The sequence below is a fragment of the Macrobrachium rosenbergii genome, chromosome 48 (genome assembly GCF_040412425.1).
Source record: "Macrobrachium rosenbergii isolate ZJJX-2024 chromosome 48, ASM4041242v1, whole genome shotgun sequence".
Lineage (NCBI taxonomy): Eukaryota > Metazoa > Arthropoda > Malacostraca > Decapoda > Palaemonidae > Macrobrachium > Macrobrachium rosenbergii.
The window spans coordinates 13,827,727-13,850,134 of record NC_089788.1 but is presented as its reverse complement, the minus strand read 5'-3'; the positions used below and the strand labels follow the sequence as shown (position 1 = coordinate 13,850,134).

General features: G+C 40.9%; 1 protein-coding gene across 1 annotated transcript in view; it reads left to right on the top strand.

Moving 5' to 3' along the window:
- crm (cramped chromatin regulator) overlaps window positions 1-22,408 on the top strand; it is a 121,925-nt gene that overhangs the window by 68,639 nt on the left and 30,878 nt on the right. The window contains exon 13 of the mRNA XM_067091378.1: window positions 17,213-17,359. Within this exon, the coding sequence (XP_066947479.1) occupies window positions 17,213-17,359 (147 nt within the window). The remainder of the gene's footprint in view (window positions 1-17,212; window positions 17,360-22,408) is intronic.

Here is a 22,408-nt window from a genome sequence, read left to right as displayed (position 1 = left end):
ACTACATCCTGTAACCGAAAAGTAAGTGTAGATACAAATGCCGCCCGAACAAGGTCTGATGTTAGAATTCCGACTAGAAACAACAGATGGGTCAGTTAAGAATACAGAACTTCAGATCAAAACATATATACTAGGGTCTCCAATACTCACCCCGATGATATATTAAACCCACTGCATTAAGGGGGCACGTTGTACCACCCCCCCCACGCAAATAGCTAAAACCCATGAATACTTAGAACCTTCTAAAAACACTTAGAACTGCCTATTTTGATAGTTCAAACAGACAAAACAAACCAAAAGTGCTTATACAGGTATTATCCTACTTAAGATTGGGTTAGGTTCCACAAAAAACCATTGTTTGTTGGAAAAAACGTAAGAAATACCAAAATGTATCTCGAACATAGCCTAGCCTGCACTAGGGTATTCGGTACCATGTATACATATATGGTAGCCTAGCCTACACTATAAAGTATACTCTATATATACACGGTATAGTAATTATTGATATCAGCTAATTCTGGAGGTTCATGCAAAGTGACTTATGATAATTCAGTGCAAAGAGAAATTGAATAACAAGAATTAGCTTAGCCTACACTGGGGTACATTGTATACATATACGGTAGCGTAGCCTACATTATACTGTACTCTATTCACATCTCATATTATACAAATGTCAACATAACGAATATGCATCTTTTAAAATGTTATACCTTATTTCACTGTATCCAATAATATTGTTTATATTCTTATATTGCTTTTGTATTATAAATTGTGGTCATAGCAATCAATGTTTTGGTTTGGAAATCGTTTATGCAATGTTTATTTTGCTGTATTTAATTCAGCTCAGAGCTCTTTTCTTGCTTCTAGTTAGCGTAAATGAATCTCTAGATACTTTATTTATATGGCAAGGTTATTTTTCGTTATATTTATTACCGTACGATGGCTGAAATACCAGGTAAAACGGCTGTTGTTATCCGATTCGGCTATAAGCAAAACAACAGTTTCTCATTCGGTTGTTTATGGCTGTACGTATTTATGCAAGAGTATAACGTTACTAACAATGCTTTTATCATTCTCTTGTACTTTTTTAACTAGAAGATTGGATAAAGAGATGGAAACGTTGTCTATTATAATTTGGTGGTCTCACTGCCTGATTATGCTGGTGCCTGCACCCACGCGAAATTTAAAAATATTTAATAAATAATATTGTATATCGGTACTAATTGCTTATCCCATTGCAAAATCCAATTATCGTAAGGTGAATTACCTGAGTATTTTAATAGTTTTATCACAAAAGTGCATTTAGTCATGAAAATGAGATGAAAATACTGTACAGTAATTAGTGAATATTTTCAGTGAAAAATACCGCGAATGGGCGAATTTTCCGCGAATAATGGGTAGATATGTTCCAAAAAGAAATCTGTGAGTACTTGAGTCTGTGAATCATGAGATCGCGAATACGGGGGTTTTACTGTACTGATAATCCTTGGCGAGATGCCTCAACGTGCACTTTCTCTCCCGAGGGCAAGTACGTAATTAATGAGAGAAAAACTATGATCGAAGTTGTAAATGTAGAATTTACAAACGGCAGCATTCTTTAATACAGAATGGCACCTGGTACCATCTTCACCAGGCTTGGAGAAACCACTAATAGAAATTGTTTTCTTACCTTTGCCTATAGCATTAAAAGCTATAGAAATCACCCTTTACTAGGTTAGTGAAAAATGGATCTCTACTTCCATTTTGAATAAGACCCAAGTTGCTCACCAAGTAGTCCCAGCCTACTGTCCCTTCACTTTCAAAAATGTTAATCATGTGAAGACAGCTTTTCAGAATTGGTAGTAACTAAAAACAAGAGAAAATGGCAGAATTAAAACCATCTGCCACAGTCATCCCAGTTTTGGGAAATTCCACCAAGGAAGGGGCAGTGCTGCAACTCCCTTTTGAAAGGAAAAAGCTCCCTTTAGATATAGCTACTCAGCAGTTTGGGACCCCTATGAGAAGACTCTCAGAGGGGACAGCCTCATCAGAATTTTATGCTAGGCTCCGACTCCTTAGCATTATAACCTCTACCACCTTGCTGGGAGTTGCCACCTAAAGGCTTCCAGAAGATCCCAGGATAATTTTTGCTATTGAGGCCAAAAGTCTTATGAGAACCCGATGGGAAGCACTCTGACTTCCTAGAATGATGCATAAAAGTGCGAATGGAAGCATTGGAGATCTCCATTAAAGCACTCTCCAATGTCACTGCATTATTACATTCCAACCTCTTCTGTAAGGACCTGTTTGAGGAGTCTGTTGTGACTCAACTCAACGAGCATGCCCACCAACAGAATTGTACAGTGTACGCTCTTCTGGGGAAAGGGGAATTCAGGAAACAAAGAACCCAAAATTTCCTTTTACCCAACCCCAAAAAAGGCTCACTTTAATAAAAAATCATATAAGCCTTTAGTCACCCCCAAAAATTTTTCCTCAAAAAGCAGGTGGTCAGAAGGGACAATTCCCTGCAAAGGGACAACAACTTCAAGGCCATCCTTTTTCACAAGGTCCAAAAACCATCTCATAGGGGGAAAAAGGAAAAACAACACCTGGAATGTCTATCAAAGGCAAAGGCAGAGGAGGAGGCAGGTACCAAGAGGAATTATATTGGTTGGGGGGTCAGCTTCGATGATATCACAGGCAATGGAAGTTTTCCCTGTGGGGGGGACAGCATTATTTATATGTACAGAAAGGCCCTGTTCATGGGGCCCATAGAGAAACGTGTATATTCGCCAACAAGCACGTCTCTTCAGTGACCTCAAAAAGGATTCCTCCAAAAGAAGAGTGATCCTCAACCAATCAATATTGAACAAGCACATTGTTTACCGAAAGGTTTGGATAATTGCCATTGCCTAAGTACATTGAATCATTCCAAAAAGGGACTCAGTTTCTATAGATCTGAAAGATGCACACAAGCACATCCCTATTGCCGTTCCCTTCCTCCCTTTCCTAAGGTTCCGGATAGGAAAAGATACATACAGATTCAAAGTCATGCCCTTTGGGCTAAACATTGCCTAAAGAATATTTTACAAAATTATCAACGGTATTCATTTGAGAACTCAAACAAAAAGACCGGGGGGGCCCACAAGAAAAGAGTGCTTGAAAAACCTAGAGCAATGGTCAACAGACTACAGCACAGTCAGAAGGCTTTATTATAAATTTGAAAACATCCGGCCTCACGCTCAACAGACACTTTCAGTGGCTTGGACTGTTGGGATACTCTTCACAGCCTGTTGTCTCTCCCCATCATTCTCAAAGCAGAATAAGGCAAGTCCTCAAAAGGTTCCTTGCACAGTCCAGAGTTTCCAGATGGCAATCAGAACGTATGATGGGCCTGCTGCAGTTCTCATCAATAATAGATCCAATACATAGATTGCAACTGAAAATGTGAACAATTCTGGCTATCGCATGTAAGAAAAAAGAAGCAAGACAGACTTCATCAAAGGATTAAAAGGAGTGGGGAGATACTTCGGCCTTGGATTTGGAAGGAGTCTCTGGTGAAACAGGTCACCCTGACTCCTCCATCTGTGTGAGTAACAAACACACAGTTGCCTCTTTGACAGGTTGGGAGGACATTGGGAGGATTGGTGGCAGGGAGGTGATCAGCTACTCAGGAATTTTTATATCGATTTCCTGGAACTGATGGCTGTCTTCGTCTCTCAAAAAACTCAAACCTTCAGAAGAGAGAGAACATAACCACAATATCCTACATCAAGAGGTCTGGATCACGTTCACCTGCTCTCAATATGATAATGTTAGCCATCCTTCGGATGGCGCAAGCAAGGAAGTGGCACATGTCTGCAGTTCACCTCACAGGGGTTCTCATTGTGAAAGTAGACTCTCCATCAAGGAAAACGACAGCCTCAACAGAGTGGATGTTGGACAACCGCTCTTTTCAAACAATAGCTAGCATGCTTCCACAACCGGAAGTGGATGTGTTTGCCACATGCTAGAATCACAAACTCCTAATATATGTCTCTCCAAACCTTGACACTCAAAGAACAGCAAGAGATGGCTTTCTTAAGACTGGAACAAGGGGAGGATGATATCTTTTTTCCTCCATTGTCCCAGATTTTAAAGGTTTTGAGCAAACTTCTAACCTTCATAGGAACAGTGTACTTAATAGTCCCAAATTGGCCAGACAGGCATTGGTTCCTATTACCTCAACAATGGACAAAAAAGATCAATTCCACTAGCGTCCGCTCTTTCTATCCCAGACAGTAGGAGGGAAAGTCTTGTACGCATCCTCCTTTCTGAGGCGAGACCTTCACATATAGAATTTTTTAAGATATCTATCGTGATAATTACTCACCCAACATTGCTAGGTACCTAGTGCAAAATTTACAGACGTCTATCTGGCATTACCAGTCTGTATTGAAGATGTGGTTAGATTATATCTGTACTGAGAGCCCAGTTGAGATTTCTGTAGGAACAATTTTTTTTCTTATATACCCTTTTGAAGACAAATGTCTTGTGGTTACAACAGTCATGGCATACAAGGCTGCATTAACGGAACCCTTGCTTTATGGATTCAGGATTGACTCCAGTATAGAAGTTGTCACTTCCCTTCTGCAGTCTTTTTCTCTACAAAGGCCCACTCCCGAAAGGCTTCCAATTACTTGGTTCCTGAACAAGGTGCTTAGACTTCTATCAACCCCTCAATTCAGTGGACCCATTACAGCCACAACGCACAGGCTACAAAAGGTGATCTTGATTGCATTAGCGTCAGGAGCTCATATTAATGAACTGGGCTCTCTTAGATGGGGACGATGCATCATGCAAATAGCTGACCATCAATTATTATTGTCCCCTGGCCCATCATTCCTGGCCAAGAATATGGATCCTTTAAAAAGGAAATCCATTCTTATAAGAAAACTCAATTTAGCAGACAAGACATTATGCCCGGTTCAGGCACTTAAGATTTGCCTAGAAGTCACAGCAAACACCCCAGAAGGTCCTATTTTCCTACACCCTAGCACAAACTAACCACTCTCCCTACAAAGGCTGAGAATGACTGTAGTGTTTCTCATTATAAAGGCAAATCCACACTCTTTCCATAGGTCACATGATGTTAGGAAATTAAGTATATCTTTGGCCTTCTTCAGAAATGTCTCTTTCGAAATGTACGCGGTGGTCATCAGTTAAATTATTGCCACATGCTCAAACAAATTCGACTACACTGTGTATCAGTAGGTGGCATGGTTAGCCGTAACCCCTAGGTGCTGCGGCAGAAAACCAGGGGTCTTATTGACAGTGAGTATGCTAACTAACGCTGGCAGAGGGGCAACAGTACTACAACCAAACCCAGCATGCTTAGGGAAGCCACTGTCGAACTACATCCTAAAATGTAAGTTCGTGTATAGTTTCTTGTTCTTTTGTATCAAAACCTGAAGAGTATTTGGAATAAAGAATGGGACTTGAAATCTGTGGCTTCACCTTGGACCGGAAATGTTATTTCCATTTTGGGGGGTTGGGAATAAAAAGTGAGAGTTTAAGCCTTTTTTGTCACCTGTCAGTTTCTTTGTAAAGCTCCTTGAGGATGAAACAGTGACTACACTATCAAAAAACAGGTTTTGACGTAGGAAAAAGCTATTTTTGTTAGTCGCTGTTGAGTCCTCAAAACCCTCCCACTTCCTTGACAAGAAGGCATGGAATTTGGGCAAGGGATCAACCTACATTGACTAACAGAGAGCAGTGGCTCCTTGGTCTTTTAATGGCCCGGTTGTAAATGAGGGCGGATGTGCATGCGCAATAGTCACTTCCCTTTCTTGCAGGTTCTTTTGATGCTGGAAAAACTGGGTTCAGCTTCGCTGAAGATAAGGGAAAGTGCCCTCTTATCTTTGAGTCCATTATATACTTCATCACGTGTTATAATGTTAATCTTTTAAACATCTAACTTACCTGGTAGTTATATATATAGCTTAAGTCCCTGACGTCACGGCAGAATTTCAAAAACTCGCGGCAATCGCCGATCGGTAGTCAGGTGAACCACCTGTGCGCCCTCTACCCAGGTACCTGGAACCATTCCAACTATTCCTCAGATCTTCCCTGCCGCTGTGTCGGTAACATCGATGGAATTTCGCTCGTAGCCTGTGTTTTTCACAGAACTTATTTTGGTGAAGTACACTTTGGCTTGGCTTTCGCTTGTTCGCTTTTGGATTTTCTTATAACATATCTGACTTCATCGAGTGTGAAAATGTATGTGTGGGGATGCAAGCGGCTTGCTAAAGTCTCCTTGGATCCCCACTTAGTATGTCTGAAGAACGGGAATGAAAGACCGGCTCAGAAGAGCCAAGAGTACTGTTTCTCACTCTTCTTGATATAACCAGGGAATAGTTAATTCTTTTCCCCTTGATAACTATCCTATTGATCCTTCTCCCGTAGTGGTAGTCTCTGAACCCCCTACTGAAACAGGTAAGGACCCAATACTTAATGATTTGTTGGCTGCCATTCAGACCCTGGCCCAACAGGTAAAATCCCTCTCAGAAGACAGGGATAATATGTGATCGATAATAAGAGATCTAAAAAATAAAAGTGTTAATATGTTGTTAGTGCAAGTGCAGTGGAGGGTGCGACCGCTCGGTCCTGTTGTGCTCCTAGTCCTAGACCTCTTCCAAGCTCACCAACCCCTGTGAGAAGGAAAGTCGACAGATGAAGGGAGGCAAGAGGCTTTAGCTACCGAAGCAGTCGTCCCCTCGAGCGTACCTGTTGACGTTTCCCAGGATGCTCACCCTCGCCATAGGAAAGGCGAGGTTAAAGTGTTTTTCGTCCATTGGTTGCTGTACGTCAACCGGAGGAAGCTTTTGGCCGATGTCGCACAGGCGGCCAGTTCTCAAGTAACCTCTAGGTTTGACGGGACAGCGAAAGTTAGAAGTATGGACGCCAGGGCGCCGGGCGCCGAGCTGGCTGGACGCCAGGACGCCGGCGTCGAGAAGCTGGACGCCAGGATGTCAGACGAGAAAGCTGGACGCCTGGACGCCAAGTGTCGAGAAGTTAGACGCCAGGACGTCAGGCGTCATGAAGCTGGACGCCAAGACATTAAGCTTCAAGAAAATGGACGCCAACACGCCAGGCGTCAAGAGACTGGACGCCAGGACGCCAGGCGTCAAGATGATATTTTGAAAGACGTCGCTACTTCCGTCTTCGTAAAATCGGAAGAAGAGAATGATAATATCTCGCATTCTCCTGTGAATCCTATTGTAGAGATTTCTGACGAAGACAATATAAAAGGCCATCAGCTTTTATCAGACTTGAAAAGGCTTATGAAGATATTTTCGGAAATTTTTCCCAGAGAAATTTATCCTGACTGCTCCTCGTTCCCCGCCTTCAGAATTTACTCTTGTGAAGGCGTCTAAGAGGGCAGCATTTACGAAGAATGGATACTTTCGAAGGAGAAACAATGAAAGACAGCCTTTGTTTTTCCTCATATATCTGATGTCGTGTATGGATAAAGGACTCGGAGATAGTTCCAACGAATCAACTGCACCTTTCTCAGCGGGACTCCTGAAGAAAAGGGCCCATCTTTGCTCTTTCCTGGCTAATGGGGTCACGTCCAATCAAAATCAGAATTGATTTATACCTCTTTTTTCCTCTCACCCCTTCTCTCAAGGTTTGGTATAGAGGCCTTTTCATCTTTGGCCCAGAAAACCACGTAAGATTTAAGATCTAAAACAGCAAGAAAAGTCCTACCTACGACTTTCATCGCTAAAAAGAGTAAGGCTGAGGTTCCTGTGTTTCAGGTATTTCAGCTCTTTCATGGTCGGCCCTCCGATAGAGGTTCCTCTAGGGTGGGTAGATGAATGACAACGCGAAGAGGCTCTACACAGGGAAGAAGAAGGACCTGCCTTTCTTCTCCTGCAGACTGTGGTAGGAGCCGGACTGTCCAGCCTGAGTAGGCCCCCCTCTAGTAACAAGACAATTCGACCTTTCTGCCAAATGCAACGACAGAACCAAGGCAAAGGTTCTACAGCAACAAGTGTCTATGATGTTGCAAAAGGAGACCAGACAGAGAGTTCAGGATCCGAATTCCCCAGGATTCTACATTCGGTTATTCCTGATCCCCAAATACTTGGGGGGTTAGAGACCGGTGCTAGACGGGATTGCACTCAACTTTTTTTGTGCAATAAACAAAGGTCGCTATAGAAACGACAAAATCGGTTCTAGCAGCGGTCAGACAGCATGACTGGATGGCCTCACTGGACCTCCAGGATGCGTATTTTCACGTCCCCATGCACCCGATCTCCAAGAATTTTCTGAAGTTCGTCCACGGGAAAGGTTTTATAGTTTCGGTCCCTCTCCTTCGGCCTAAACAGACAAGGTTGACGTCTGGCTCTGGAGCCGAGACCTCTCAAGAGCAAGTTACCCAATATTGAGGGACGTCATGATAACACTTCATAGACTACAGATTGTAGCCACAGCAGCAGCCGGAGCTCTTCCCTTCCAGCCCCAAGGGTAGCTCTCCTACTAAGAACAAACATAGACAGTTCTATTCAGTCAGGATACCGGGCTGCAAGAGCGTGGCGGACACTGTGCTGCCTTCCGTACATCCTCCTCTTCCTCCTTCGGATTGGTACTCGTCTCATGAACCCCCCTCGGTCCATTATTGACGATGAGAAGGAAATAATTGCCGTGGTTGAGGCTTCCCCAGCCTGTCCCCAGCAGCAGGAAGCCCCCGCATATAGCTTCACTATAAAATATGCAGCAGACTTTGTCTTCCCAGCTGCAAGCGTGACAACCAGGAAAACAGAAGAAGGATAATAGACGTCCAACTAAAGCTTCTAGACGTCCAGAAGTTTAAGACGCTGAACGTAGTGAATGAAACTCTAGACGCTGGATGCAGTGGCGTCAAGCATCTAGGAGTGAAATACCATGATGACAAGCGTCAATGAACCCAAGACGTCAAGCGTCAAGGCATTGGACGTCAGGGCGTCAGGCTTCAAGATATTGGAAGCCAAGACGTGGAGTTAGCTCAGGATGCAAGATGCACTGGCATCAAGCGTCTAACAAAGAATTAGGTCTACTGATAAACAGATAGAAATCTCAGCCGATCCCATCCCAAGAGGTTCTATGCCTTAGGATGAAGATTCAGAGTCAGGATTTTCGGGCTTTTCCGTTTATTGCAAAGACAGGACAAGCCTCAAGAAAATTTCAGAACTTTATAAAGAGACAGTCATGCTTGGCAAAGGAATGGATGAGTCTGCTGGGAACCCTTTCCTCGCTGGAACGGTTTGTCTCCTTTGAGAGGTTAATTCTATGCCCGTTACAGTTTCATCTAAATCGGAACTGGGACAAGGAAATAGAACTGGAGACCAAGTGCATCCCCATTTCGGAACCAATAAGACCGTGTTTGTAGTGGTGGAACGCCCCCGTCAAGCTCCAGGAGGTCCCTTCTCTATATTAGAGGAACCCAGACCTAGTGTTGTTATCCGACGCGTCGGACTCAGTATGGGGAGCAACACGAGGGAAATAAAAAGTCTCGGGCTCCTGGACCAGAGAGCAGGAGGATTTAAACATCAATTAGAAGGAATTAACTGCAATCCTTCTAGCTCTCAGGGAGTTCGAACACAGTGGGGAACAAAGAGGTGCAGGTCAACACCGACAACACGGCAGCGTTGGCCTACATCAGCAAACAAGGGGGCACTCACTCCAGGTCTCTATACGAGACAATAAGAGAATCTCTTCTTTGGGCAAAGGAGGAGAATGTAAAACTAGTAACCCACTTTATCCAAGGGGAGAAAAAATGTGAGGGCGGACATTCTGAGCAGGAAATAAAGTCCTCTCAAAAGAATGAACGCTACATCAGGACTTTGGGGACGTCCTTGCATAGATCTCTTCGCCACAGCGCAAACGAAGAGGTGGGACACTTACTGCTCTCCAGTACCAGATCCCGGGGCTATATACATAGACGCGTTCCTGGTGGACTGGTCCAACTTGGACGTGTATGCATTTCCCTATTTCAAGATAATACACAGGGTACTGAAAAAATTTGTGTCACATGAGAGGACCGGAATGACCCTTGTGGCCCCTTACTAAACGACAAGAGATTGGTTCCCAGAAGTACTGGATTGGATGGTGGACATTCCGAGTAGCCTGCCTCAGAGAGTAGATCTACTCAAACAACCCCACTTGGAAAGATATTACCAAAACCTACAAGCGCTACTAGTAACTGCTTTCGGACTATCGGAAAACTCACAAGAGCCAGAAGTTTTTCGAAGGAGGCAGCTGGCGCTATCGCAAATCAAGGAGGTTATCCACCATTAAGGTATACCAATCGAAGTGGGAGGTATTTAGAGGATGGTGCAAGGACAACCATGTGTCCTCTTCCAATATTTCTGTAACCCAAATTTGTATATAGAGAACTCACCAGCATGGAACCTAGACGTGGTCCTGAGGTTCCTCATGGGGAGTAGGTTCGATCCCTTGCAGAGGGCATCTTTAAAGGACCTCACCATGAAAACTCTTTTCTTGGTCAGTGTGGCCGCAGCGAAAAGAGTTAGTGAGATACATGCTCTCAGCAAGAATATAGATTTTGTACAAGGCAAGGCAATCTGCTCACTGCAACTAGGCTTCCTTGCAAAAAATGAATACTCATCACAACCCTAGCCCAGAACGTTCGAGATTCCGAACCTAACGGACATAACAGGGGAGGAGAGAGAGAGAGTCCTATTCCCGGTAAGGGCTCTAAGGCTCTACCTGGATAGGACAAAGGACTTTAGAAGGAATTCAGAAGGGCTTTGGTGCTCAGTCAAAAAGCTCTCTGTATAGATGTCGAAGAATGCTCTGTTTTATTTTATCAGACAGTTGATAAAAGAAGCAAATATGGAATGTAGAGAGATAGACTACAAGATTCTGAAAGTAAAGACGCACAAGGTCAGGGCAGTAGCAACCTCTGTAGCTCTTAAACAGAACAGGTCCCTGCAGAGTATCTTGGACACGACCTTCTGGAGAAGCAAGTTAGTATTTGCCTCTCACTATCTAAAACAAGTCAAGACATTATGCGAAGATTGCTATACACTGTGCCCGTTTATAGCATCTAATTCAGTAATGGGAGAGGGGAATACCCCTACAATCCCATAAACCAATACCCTTTTTCTTACCTTGGAATTGAGAATTTTTATGGTTGTTTGTGAAGACTGGACGCAGTCTTCCGCAATCATTGGGATGAAAGTTCCTTGGTAGAGCCCGGAACAAGGGTATTGAGAGGAGGTCTAGTCACATAGAGGTTATACACCGGTTGACAGCCCCTAGAGATTTTCAGCCCCCTGGGTGGATCGCTGGATCTCTTAAGGAATGCAGACATAATGAGAGGGAGTTCATTGAAGTCAGCTTCCTTAATCCAATCCTATAAAATAATACCCTTTGTTCTTGCCTTGGAATGGTTGAAATTTGATGGTTGTTTGTGAAGATTGAACGCAGTCTCCCACAATCATTGATTTTAGTCAGATGATCATTTTGTTCCTTGGTGACGCCCGAACAAGGGTATTATAGGTTGTCTGTCACATAGAGGTTGGTACACCGGTTGGCAGCTCCTAGGGTCTTCAGCCCCTGAGTGGATCGCTGGACCTCTTAAGGAATACAGACATAATGAGGCGGAGTTTATTGAACTCAGCTTCCTTAATCCAATTCCATAAAACAATACCCTTTGTTCTTACCTTGGAATGGTTGAAATTTTATGGTTGTTTGTGAAGATTGAACGCAGTCTTCCACAATCATTGATTTTAGTCAGATGATCATTTTGTTCCTTGGTGGCGCCCGAACAAGGGTATTATAGGTTGTCTGTCACATAGAGGTTGGTACACCGGTTGGCAGCTCCTAGAGGTCTTCAGCCCCTGAGTGGATCGCTGGACCTCTTAAGGAAAGCAGACAAAATGAGGGAGTTCATTGAAGTCAGCTTCCTTAATCCAGGTAAGGACCTTAAGTTGGTTTATTAACCCTTACAAATTCCAACGATGTTGGCTGTCTCTGACCCTCCACCAAAGGTGTCAATCAGTTATATATATAACTACCAGGTAAGTTAGATGTTTAAAAATGATATTTTCATAATAAAATAAATTTTTGAACATACTTACCTGGTAGTTATATATAATTAAATTCCCACCCTCCTCCCCTCTAGAGACTAGGGGCATGGAAGATCTGAGGAATAGTTGGAATGGTTCCAGGTACCTGGGTAGAGGGCGCACAGGTGGTTCACCTGACTACCGATCGGCGATTGCCGCGAGTTTTTGAAATTCTGCAATGACGTCAGGGACTTAAGCTATATATATAACTACCAGGTAAGTATGTTCAAAAATTTATTTTATTATGAAAATATCATATTACAACACAATACCTGGCCAAAAGACCAACTAGAAGAGAATTCTTTGATATTAGTTTAGTCACCATGGAGCTCTGGTAGACCATGGAATGTAACTCCCGGAGGACTCAACAGCAACTACCAAAAATAGGTTTTTCCTACATCAAAACCTGTTTTTTGAAACCATGGGTAAAAATGTATTGCACTATATTTATGGACATACACAGTTATATTAATCACAATTGACTAAAGGTTGTTAAGTATAACAAAATTGGAGTCATTCTTAAGATTGCTTACAGAATCGTAGTTTACATATTGACAAGTGAACTGAGTGCATATGCATTTAATTCTAGTCTTGCAACTACAGTATTAATGACAGCATATATTTGGTGCCATTAACCCTCTAACGCCGAGCCTCTATTTACAAAAACGTCTCCCGTATGCCGGCGGCGTTCGGGAGTTAGCGCCAAAGCGGAAAAAAAGTTTTTTTGAAAAAATCACAGCATGCTTAGTTTTTAAGATTAAGAGTTCATTTTTGGCTCCTTTTTTTGTCATTGCCTAAAGTTTAGTATGCAACCATCAGAAATGAAAAAAATATCATCATATATAAATATTGAAATACATGACAGCGCAAAAAAAATTTTCATGTATAATTTTATACAAATCGTGCTGTGAGCAAAACGGTTAAAGCTAACCCATTATTTTCTTTTTCTTTGTATTGTACACCAAATTGCAATGATTTTGGTATATAAAAAATTGTAAAACGATCAAAGCAACACAGAGAAAATATTATCACAAAATGATGCATGAATTCGTAATGTGCGGACGTAAAAAAATGTTTTTTTCGAAAATTCACCATAAATCGAAATATTGTGCTAGAGACTTCACGTTTGTTGAAAAATGAAGGTAATTGATTGAATATTACTAGACTGTAAGTTTTTTAGCTTACAATTTTTTTTTCGACCATTTCGTCGAGTTTAAAGTTGACCGAAGGTCGAATTTTTTCTATTTATCGTAATTTATATGAAAATATTTCAAAACTGATAAAAGCTACAACCATGAGTTATTTTCTGTTGTATTCTACATGAAATTGCACACATTTTCATATATAAAAGTTTATGTAACAACTAATATAAAACGGTGCAAACATTACGACAACGTGACGAAAGAATTTCTGAGATGTTCAGCCGAGTTACCGCACGGACGTAAGGAAAATGTTTTTTTCAAAAATTCACCATAAATCGAAATATTGTGCTAGAGACTTCCAATTTATTGCAAAATAAAGGTAAATGATTGAATATTACTAGAATGTAAGAGTTTTAGCTTACAATTGCGTTTTTTTACCATTTCGGTTGATTTAAAGTTGACCGAAGGTTGAAATTTTGGCAGTTATCGTGATTTATGTGAAAATATTTCAAAACTGATAAAAGCTACATCCATGAGTTATTTTCTGCTGTATTCTACATGAAATTGCACACATTTTCATATATAAAAGTTTATGTAACGACTAATGTAAAACGATGCAAACATTACGACAACGTGACAAAAGAATTTCTGAGATGTTCGGCCGAGTTACCGTGCGCAGACGTAAGGAAAAAGTTTTTTTTTTTCAGAAATTCACTGTAAATTGAAATATTGTGCTAGAGACTTCCAGTTTGTTGCAAAATTAAGGTACATGATTGAATATTACTAGAATGTAAGAGTTTTAGCTTATAATTGCGTTTTTTTACCATTTTGGTCGAGTTAAAGTTGACCGAAGGTTGAAATTTTGGCAGTTATCGTGATTTATATGAAAATATTTCAAAACTGATAAAAGCTACAACCATGAGTTTTTTTCTGTTGTATTCTACATGAAATTGCGCACATTTCCATATATAAAACTTTATGTAACGACTAATATAAAACAGTGTAAACATTACGACAACGTGACAAAAGAATTTCTGGCGCGGACGTAAGGAAAAAGGTTTTTTTTCAAAAATTCACCATAAATCGAAATAATGTGCTAGAGACTTCCAATTGGTTGCAAAATGACGGTAAATGATTGAATATTACTAGAATGTAAGAGGTTTAGCTTACAATTGCGTTTTTTTACCATTTCGGTCGATTAAAGTTGACGGAAGGTTGAAATTTTGGCAGTTATCGTGATTTATATGAAAATATTTCCAAACTGATAAAAGCTACAACCATGGGTTGTATTTTGTTGTATTTTACATGAAATTGCACACATTTTCATATATAAAACTTTATGTAACGGCTAATATAAAACAGTGCAAAAATTACGACAAAATGATGAAAGAATTTCTGAAATTTTCGGCAGAGTTACCACGCGCGGACGTAAGGAAAAAGTTTTTTCAAAAATTCACTATAAATCGAAATATTGTGCTAGAGACTTCCAATTTGTTGCAAAATGAAGGTAAATGATTGAATATTACTAGAATGTAAGAGTTTTAGCTTACAATTGCGTTTTTCGACCATTTCGGTTGAGTCAAAGTTGACCGAAGGTTGAAATTTTTTGTAATCGACGTACGGTACGTCCACTCGTCACCCAACAGACAATTTTAGTTGACGTATGATACGTCCAGTAGGCGTTTAAGGGTTAATAGCACAGGGTATAGTGAAAATCACTGGATTTCCTGTGAATTGCATTTCTGTAAGCAGACATATGAATGAATTGTTGGTCTGTCCTTGTATGTCTGTTTACTTATTACAGTGTTTTAAGTTTTGATAAAATTAACACACCCGTATCCCTTAATAAAGTAGCTTAATATAATTGTGTATGTCAGTAAATATAATGCATTTCAAATTTACCCATTGTTTCAACCAGAGTTAGATGACATCCTAAGCTCAATTAGCTTATGTGTTTCAGGAGGTGTGATGATTTTATCAATTTTAGTGTGCTATAACAAATATAAATAGCAATAATAATGTAATATAACTTTAATGAGCCCTATGTGCACACACACACACACACACACACACTTGGATGAAACGTTCATTAGGTTTTTATTGTGGAGATATCAAATTACAAGTATAAAATGTTATCTAGTAGCTGTATGAAATCAGTAGACAAATGCACATGCACATAACACATACATGAACATGAACGTGGATGCTCAGATGTAGTATATACTGTACTTTATTTTATTATATCTGCATGTATTGTGAAATTCATTATTGTATTCAACAAATTGTCATTAGGTACCTAAATAAAATAGAAATCATTAGAAAAGTAAATGTTATAAAAAAAGGGGCTAGGTCAACAAAGTTTAGAATTTATCACCTTATGTAATCCTCAAAAGATTTTGTACATATTTTGTTTCACAACATACCTCTTAGGAAAGCCATAAAATTGAAAATAAAAAATGTAGATCAAAATGTTGTGCATCTGTAAAAGTAGTTTAGCACTAGCAAACTCAGAAGTGATAGGCTGAGTAATGTTGTCCAATAATGTCGATAAGACATCATTCAAAAGTTTTATATGTGATTTTATTATGTGTTATATTCATGTGCTAATTTATATTATGATATTTAATATTTTTTTACACCAGAAACTAGGATTTTATTGCATAAGTTCCCAGTAAACATTGAAATGGACAATATTAAGCTCAAGAGTGAGTCAGGTATTGTAGGTGGTAGGTGGGGTTATACTTCAAAAACATTGATAAGTTATTAGAAAATTATGTATAAAATTTTTTATGTTATATATTATTGTAACACTATATCGTTATATTTAATTTGTGTTTCAGTGCAAAATAAACTAGACATTTAATGTATAAACCATGAACTTAACTTTGGAAATACTAATTAAAGGCGTAGATTCAATCCAAAGGCACAAATTCAGTGCAAAAAAGACATTGAACAGTGCTTAGGCAAACACATTTGAATAAACTGCCATGAACCAGCACCATATGATGAAACACTGGGAGTATAGGTAATGAACATAATGCAAGACAGTGTTTAAACAATTTTTAAGCTTTTAAATTATTGTAAGCATTACCTCACATTATTTTTCATATTTCAGCATTTATGTTTATGTGATTTTGTACTTTTATTGTTTTTAGTGGATATTTCATTTAATGGACTTTCATTATTTTAATAAGCAGAATTTTATTTTTCCATCTTATTATTAACGACAAACGCTGTAAATTTGAAAATGACAGAAGTTGAAACTGTAATTAGCTGTGTATCCCTATACAGTAAACCTCCTGTATTCGCGATCTCACTATTTGTGGACTCACCTATTCATGGATTTCTCTGTGGAACTGTATACAGTATACACATTATTCTGGGAAAATTCACCCATGAGCAGTATTTTTCACTGAGAAATATTCACTAATTACTGTATTTTCATATCATTTTCATGACTAAATGCACTTTTTGTGATCAAATTATTAAAATACTCAGGTATAAGCATTTTTAGTTTTTTTTTGTGTTAAAACTATTAAAATAGGCAGTTCTAAGTGTTTATGGAGGGGTTTTAAGTATTCATGGATTTTAGCTATTTGCAGGGGGTTGCGGTACGCATCCCCCACAAATACGGGGCGTTTACTGTATATGTGATGTACTGATTATATTTATATCATACTGTCCAATTTATGGGATTGGGGTGGTTAATCAACCATGTTTAGAAAATCTAAATGGGGTTGGGGTAGGAAATCCACCATAGTTAGAAAACTCTAGTGTTGTGATGAAACAGAGTACAGTACTCCTTTTACAGTTTGTTTAATACCATGCACAGCTATAGGAAAAGTTATACATTGTATTTTCCTGATTTCCATCGCTTTTTGACAGGCTGTCTTGACTATAATATTAATTTCTTTTGAAGAATGTAAAGAATCAAGTGTATGGCTGCTGGTTAATTATGTGACCTTTAAATTGCAGAAACTTTTACCACAGTACAATAATCGGCCTGGAAGGAGAGTGTTACGAAAGAGTTTTGTGGTCCAGCGACAGCTACCCCTTCTTCCTAAAGCTCGGGCACAACCTGCGGGGGTTATAGCCATGAAAGTGCTTCCACGTGTTATTCAGGTTAGTTCCATATTTTCTTTGTACAGTTCTTGATGTGTTGTGATGCAGTCCCATCATTTAGATGATTTCCTCAGTAGTGAGTTAGTGCAGATCATCGACGCTTCATTTCCAAATAAAAACTAGAACAACAAATGTTTACTGGTTGGTAGCAGGTTGTATGCTTACCGTCAGACGTCCATTTTCACATTGGCTAGAACCTCACTTCTCATGTATCTACCTTGCTGTCTTTCCTAGGGCACTGGTAGCTGAATTCAGCCATAATTTTCCTTGCTTGGTTTTTTTTGAGAATATTTCCATGCTACTTTCTGTTGTTCAAGCATTTTCACATATGTTGTTGGTAAGTTATGATTTACTGACATTCTCTCTCTATTAGGTAGTGATCACTGTCAGTTACTGTACTCTTTTGCTTGTTTTTGTAGTTTTCATTTACTTAAATCTCTGGTAATAGTAATGTTTTTTATATAAGCAACTTACCAAGCAATTACTTCGTTACGGATTTCACTAGTGTGGCAAACCCTAAATTCAAAATATCGCACCAGCGCTCTCATTACATCGTAGGTTAAGTATATCATAGTTTAACCAAACCACTGAGCTGATTAACAGCTCTCCTAGGGCTGGCCTGAAGGATTAGATTTATTTTTACGTGGCTAAGAACCAATGGTTACCTAGCAACGGGACCTACAGCTTATCGTGGAATCCGAACCACATTATAGCATCGTAGGTGACAAGCCCCGCTCCACTACACGGGTTGGTTGGTAACGACAGCTATTGGAGGCATCATTATGATTTTGCCGATCTTTATTGTCACTGCCTGTTTTTCAAATAATTTATTTGTTGGAAGTTGGTGAAGTATTATCGCTTTTGTTTATCCTAGTTGCTGATCTGTTATTAGTTCTTCAGATTAGCCTTTGTTTCTTTTAATTTTGTCAGTTCAAGTGTCTCTGGGACGCGATAGTTAGCTAAGTGTAGCTATGATGAAATGGCATTCTCATCGAGTTGGAGTTTAGACACCGCATATCAGAGTGATGATAATATAGATAAAGATATATCTATCGTATAATATAGAATATCTTTTTCACATAGTTATGTCTGTTTCAGTGCTTCTGGCCTTTGTTCTGGTTGCAAAGGATGTGAGTTAGGCCAGCTAGCTCTGCAGGCTATCTCAAATGACCGCCAGTCGTACGGGGCTTTTCTTCATATGTTCGGATTCAGTATCCAACTTATGATAACATTCATGGGGAGATATTTTTCGTATACTACAGAATATCCCTTTCATCTAGCTCTGTCTGATTCAAGTACTGTTAGCCGTCTCTCTTGTAGTGGAGGAGGTAATGCTAGGCTAACTAACTCTTGCAGTGCTAATAACATGGATGACGGTTGTACAAGGCTCTCTCCCTTACAACCGAAAGTTAGGCACAACTGCATATCATAGTTATGATAATATTGATAGGAGATTTCTGTCGTATAAGATAGAATATCCCTTTCCTTTAGTTATGTCAAGTTATGATAATATAATTAAGGACTTGTCACATATTACAGAATTTCCTTCTCAGTAATGTCTAATTCTAGTTCTTCTAGCCTTTGCTATTGTAGTGAAGAATATTAGGTTAGGCTACCTAAATTTTGCAGTGTTACACATACAAGTGCAGTAATTGTAGGGAACAGGTATATTACAAGAGATACTTGTAATGAGTGTTAGACCTTAGTAACATTGAGAGAAATAGAAGAGGAAGGTGGCCGTTAGGGCCGAGAGAAGATACGCTCAGTCTAGATTCTTCCCCTATCGTAAGTCAATCTTAGTCTTATTATTCTTTCTACTTCTGATCACCATCTTTCTCCTATTCCCTGCCTTCTATCATTCCACATACTCCCATGCTTAGCTCCCATGCTTCTAACCCCGATACCGTTGCCAATCTTATTTCTAGGTTCGATAACAAATTTAAGATCATAGTGAATTCAGAGTGCCTTGTATGAATTGTCAAGTGAAGTGCTAGTGGAGGAGGTGGTTTTCCGTCCTGCCGGTTCTCCTAGATGAAGGTCCCTGCCCTGCTCCTCTGATCCTGGGAGAAGACATACCGGAGGTCCAAGGTAGGCTGGTGGAGTTTGTCCACGGGTTGCTGCCCCCTCAGTCGAGCATGTTGCAAAATCCCAGGTTTCGACAGACGACTTTTAGAAAGTGGCCAAGGGAAGTGTAATTGGAGGAGGTGGCTTCTTGCCTGCTGGTTCTCCTAGATGAAAGTCCCTGTCCCGCTCCCCCTTACTGGGGAGAAGACATACTGGAAGTTCAAGATAGGCTGGTGGGGTGTGTCCACGGGTTGCTGCCTCCTCAGTCAAACCCGTTGCAAAATCCCAGGTTTCGATAGACTGCCGTTGGAAAGGCATGTCATTGGATGTGTGTAATTTGTCTTCCAACCCGGCTTCTCGTTCCCTGGCTCTCCTAGACCAAGGTCCCTGTCTCGTTCCCCTACCTGGAGAAAAGACGTACAAGAGGTCCGAGGCATGCTAGTGGAGTTACACATGAGTCGCTGCCCCCATCAGTTGAGCCTACTGAAAATCCTAGGTGTTGACAGATGGAGGTTGGAAAGACATGTTGTGAATGTGTGTTCTGTGTCTTCAACTCGGACTCAGATTCTGATAGCACCCAATGCCATGAGAGCGCTGTAGGTGCTCCCTCGATTCATCCAGGCAGTCGAAGAGACAGATGGGCGACTCTGGTTGGTCTTCCCCACTTCCTGTTAAATGGGACAAGAGGATTTAGGTAGTCCACAACCTTCCCGCAGATGTGCAGTGTATCCCTCTGTCCTTGCATTGGTACCTTTTTCTTCTCTTCATTGGGGTTATCGGGCTCATTCTCTCCAGATCATCCGGGTATACAGAGCCCTCTTTTGGATGCCAAGCTCCCAAAGCACGCGCCATGAGTGCCCAGTGCCTGCTCCCGAGAGCCTGAATCCACCTTCAGTGCTCCCAGAACCAGTTTCTGAGCACAAACACCCTTTTTTTTCGATGCCGGGTGCCTGAAGTATTTGTTTTGAGCGCTCAGCGCCCGCTCCTGGGATCCCGGATCCAGCTCCCGCTCCCAGGATCCCGGATCCAGCTCCGGCTCCCGCGATCCTGGATCCAGCTCCTGCTCCTGCGATCCTGGATCCAGCTCCCGCTCCTGCTCCAGGATCCTGGATCCAGCTCCAGTGCACCCTTCACCGGTTTCTGAGCATTCTGAGCACCTGGTGCCTTGGATCCTGAATCCAGAACCAGCTCTTTGTCACCCCTCTTCTGCTCTTGAGTACCAAGCACCCTAATGGGGGCGACAGCCCAGAGCCCTCTTGGTGTCCATCACACTACAGTTTTCTGAGATTATAAGGTAATAATTAGAAAAGCTCCCACCTCTAACTCACCCCAGGGCGCTATAAATTAATTGGAAAAGCTTCACCTCTAACTCTCCCCAGGGTGCATCCCTGTCTCCCATATCATCGAGAATGAAGAGGAGATTAATCAAGATTCTGCTCCTTTGGTGTGGTAAGCCCCTCTTTGCTCCTGTAGGCGAACTTTCATCCCTGTTTTTCACTACAGTTGCCTTGGCTTATCCTGCTTCCTCTTTCCTGAAGAGGAGCCACCCAGAAGTTAGTTCCTGACTCCCTAAGCAAGAAGGTGCTTAAGGAAATCCAAGACTGGCTCATTTCTAAGAGAGAACAGGAAAGACAACTTTCGCTTCCTCCCTCTCCTCTGCTTAGGGGCTACTACAGGGTACCTCTCGTTCATCACCGGGGAGGTTCCCTCGTGGGGAGTAGCAATCTTCCAAGGGGCGGGGGAACTTCTCTGGCCTCATCGACTCTTCTCGTAGTTTGGATTTTGCTCCAGCGAAAATTAGGTTCTTTTCGACCACTTTAAGAACCTCTTCATAGTTTTTTGAACTGTTCAGCTTCCTACATTAGATGGTAGGAGCTCTAGTGAAGAACATAGACGACTTCTGGTTTTTAGGAGTGCACTTTCAGGCGTTCTTGTTTAGTGTGCTTTAATGCATGGACAAAGACATCAGAGATAGCTCTTTGGAACTCACAAACGTTTTCTCTTTTGAAGTTTTGAAAAGAAAGAATTTAGTGCTCCTTTTCCATCAGAGGAGTTACATAGTCTTAGAAGTCAGCGTTGTGAATTCGCCCATGAACTCGCTTCACCCCCCTTGTACTAACGATTGTGGAAGAGATTGTTTCAGACTCTTACAAGAACACATGCAAGACTTCTTAGCTCGGCCTACCAAGCGCCCAAAGAGTTCTTTGTTGTTGCAGTTTGGATCTAGATGGCCTTTCCTCTGCAACAGTGTTCCTTTTGTGGAAGCAAGCCTTAGTTGCAATCTACATGTGAGATAAGAGTTTCTTGCCCCAGTTGTAACCAGACTTCTCCCTTTGTGGGAGAAATGGGATAGCAAGGAGCAGACTAGTGGATTCTCAAATTCTAAAGGGGGCCTACTACATCCCCTGCGTGGAGAACCCTTCTTTACTCACCTCTCCCATCAGTTTGACGAACTTCTCAAAAGGATCAGAGAAGCATTCACCCTTTGTTTCGGAAGAAGTATCCTCTCTCCTGAAGAGAGCCACAAAAGAAGTTGAGGACATCATTCACCAGAGGGGCATCAATATCAGTCTTACCTTGACAAACGGCTTCTTCAAGTCCCTTTGAAGGAGATACGTAAAATGGCTTACATTCCTGTTAGGCCCGCCAAGGGACGAGTGTACTAGTCTTTTTATTGCCCAGTATTACGATCTCGCCTCTCGAGATCGACAGGTTCTTTAAAATAAACAAGCAATTGGGCTGTAATGACTGACGAGAGGTGACAAACAAAGGAGAGAGGAGCAGAACAAATACAAAAAAAAATTACCTTAAAATTAATTTATTAACAATATTTACAGTGAGTCAGGTTCAGTTTAATTTAAAGTAAACAATTAAATGAACATTACTAAGAAGTACAGCAACAATCAAAACCAAATAAAAATAAAATAGGAGTCAGTACATAAATGAACATGAAAAAAATTACCAAAAACATAGGCATGAGCGGTT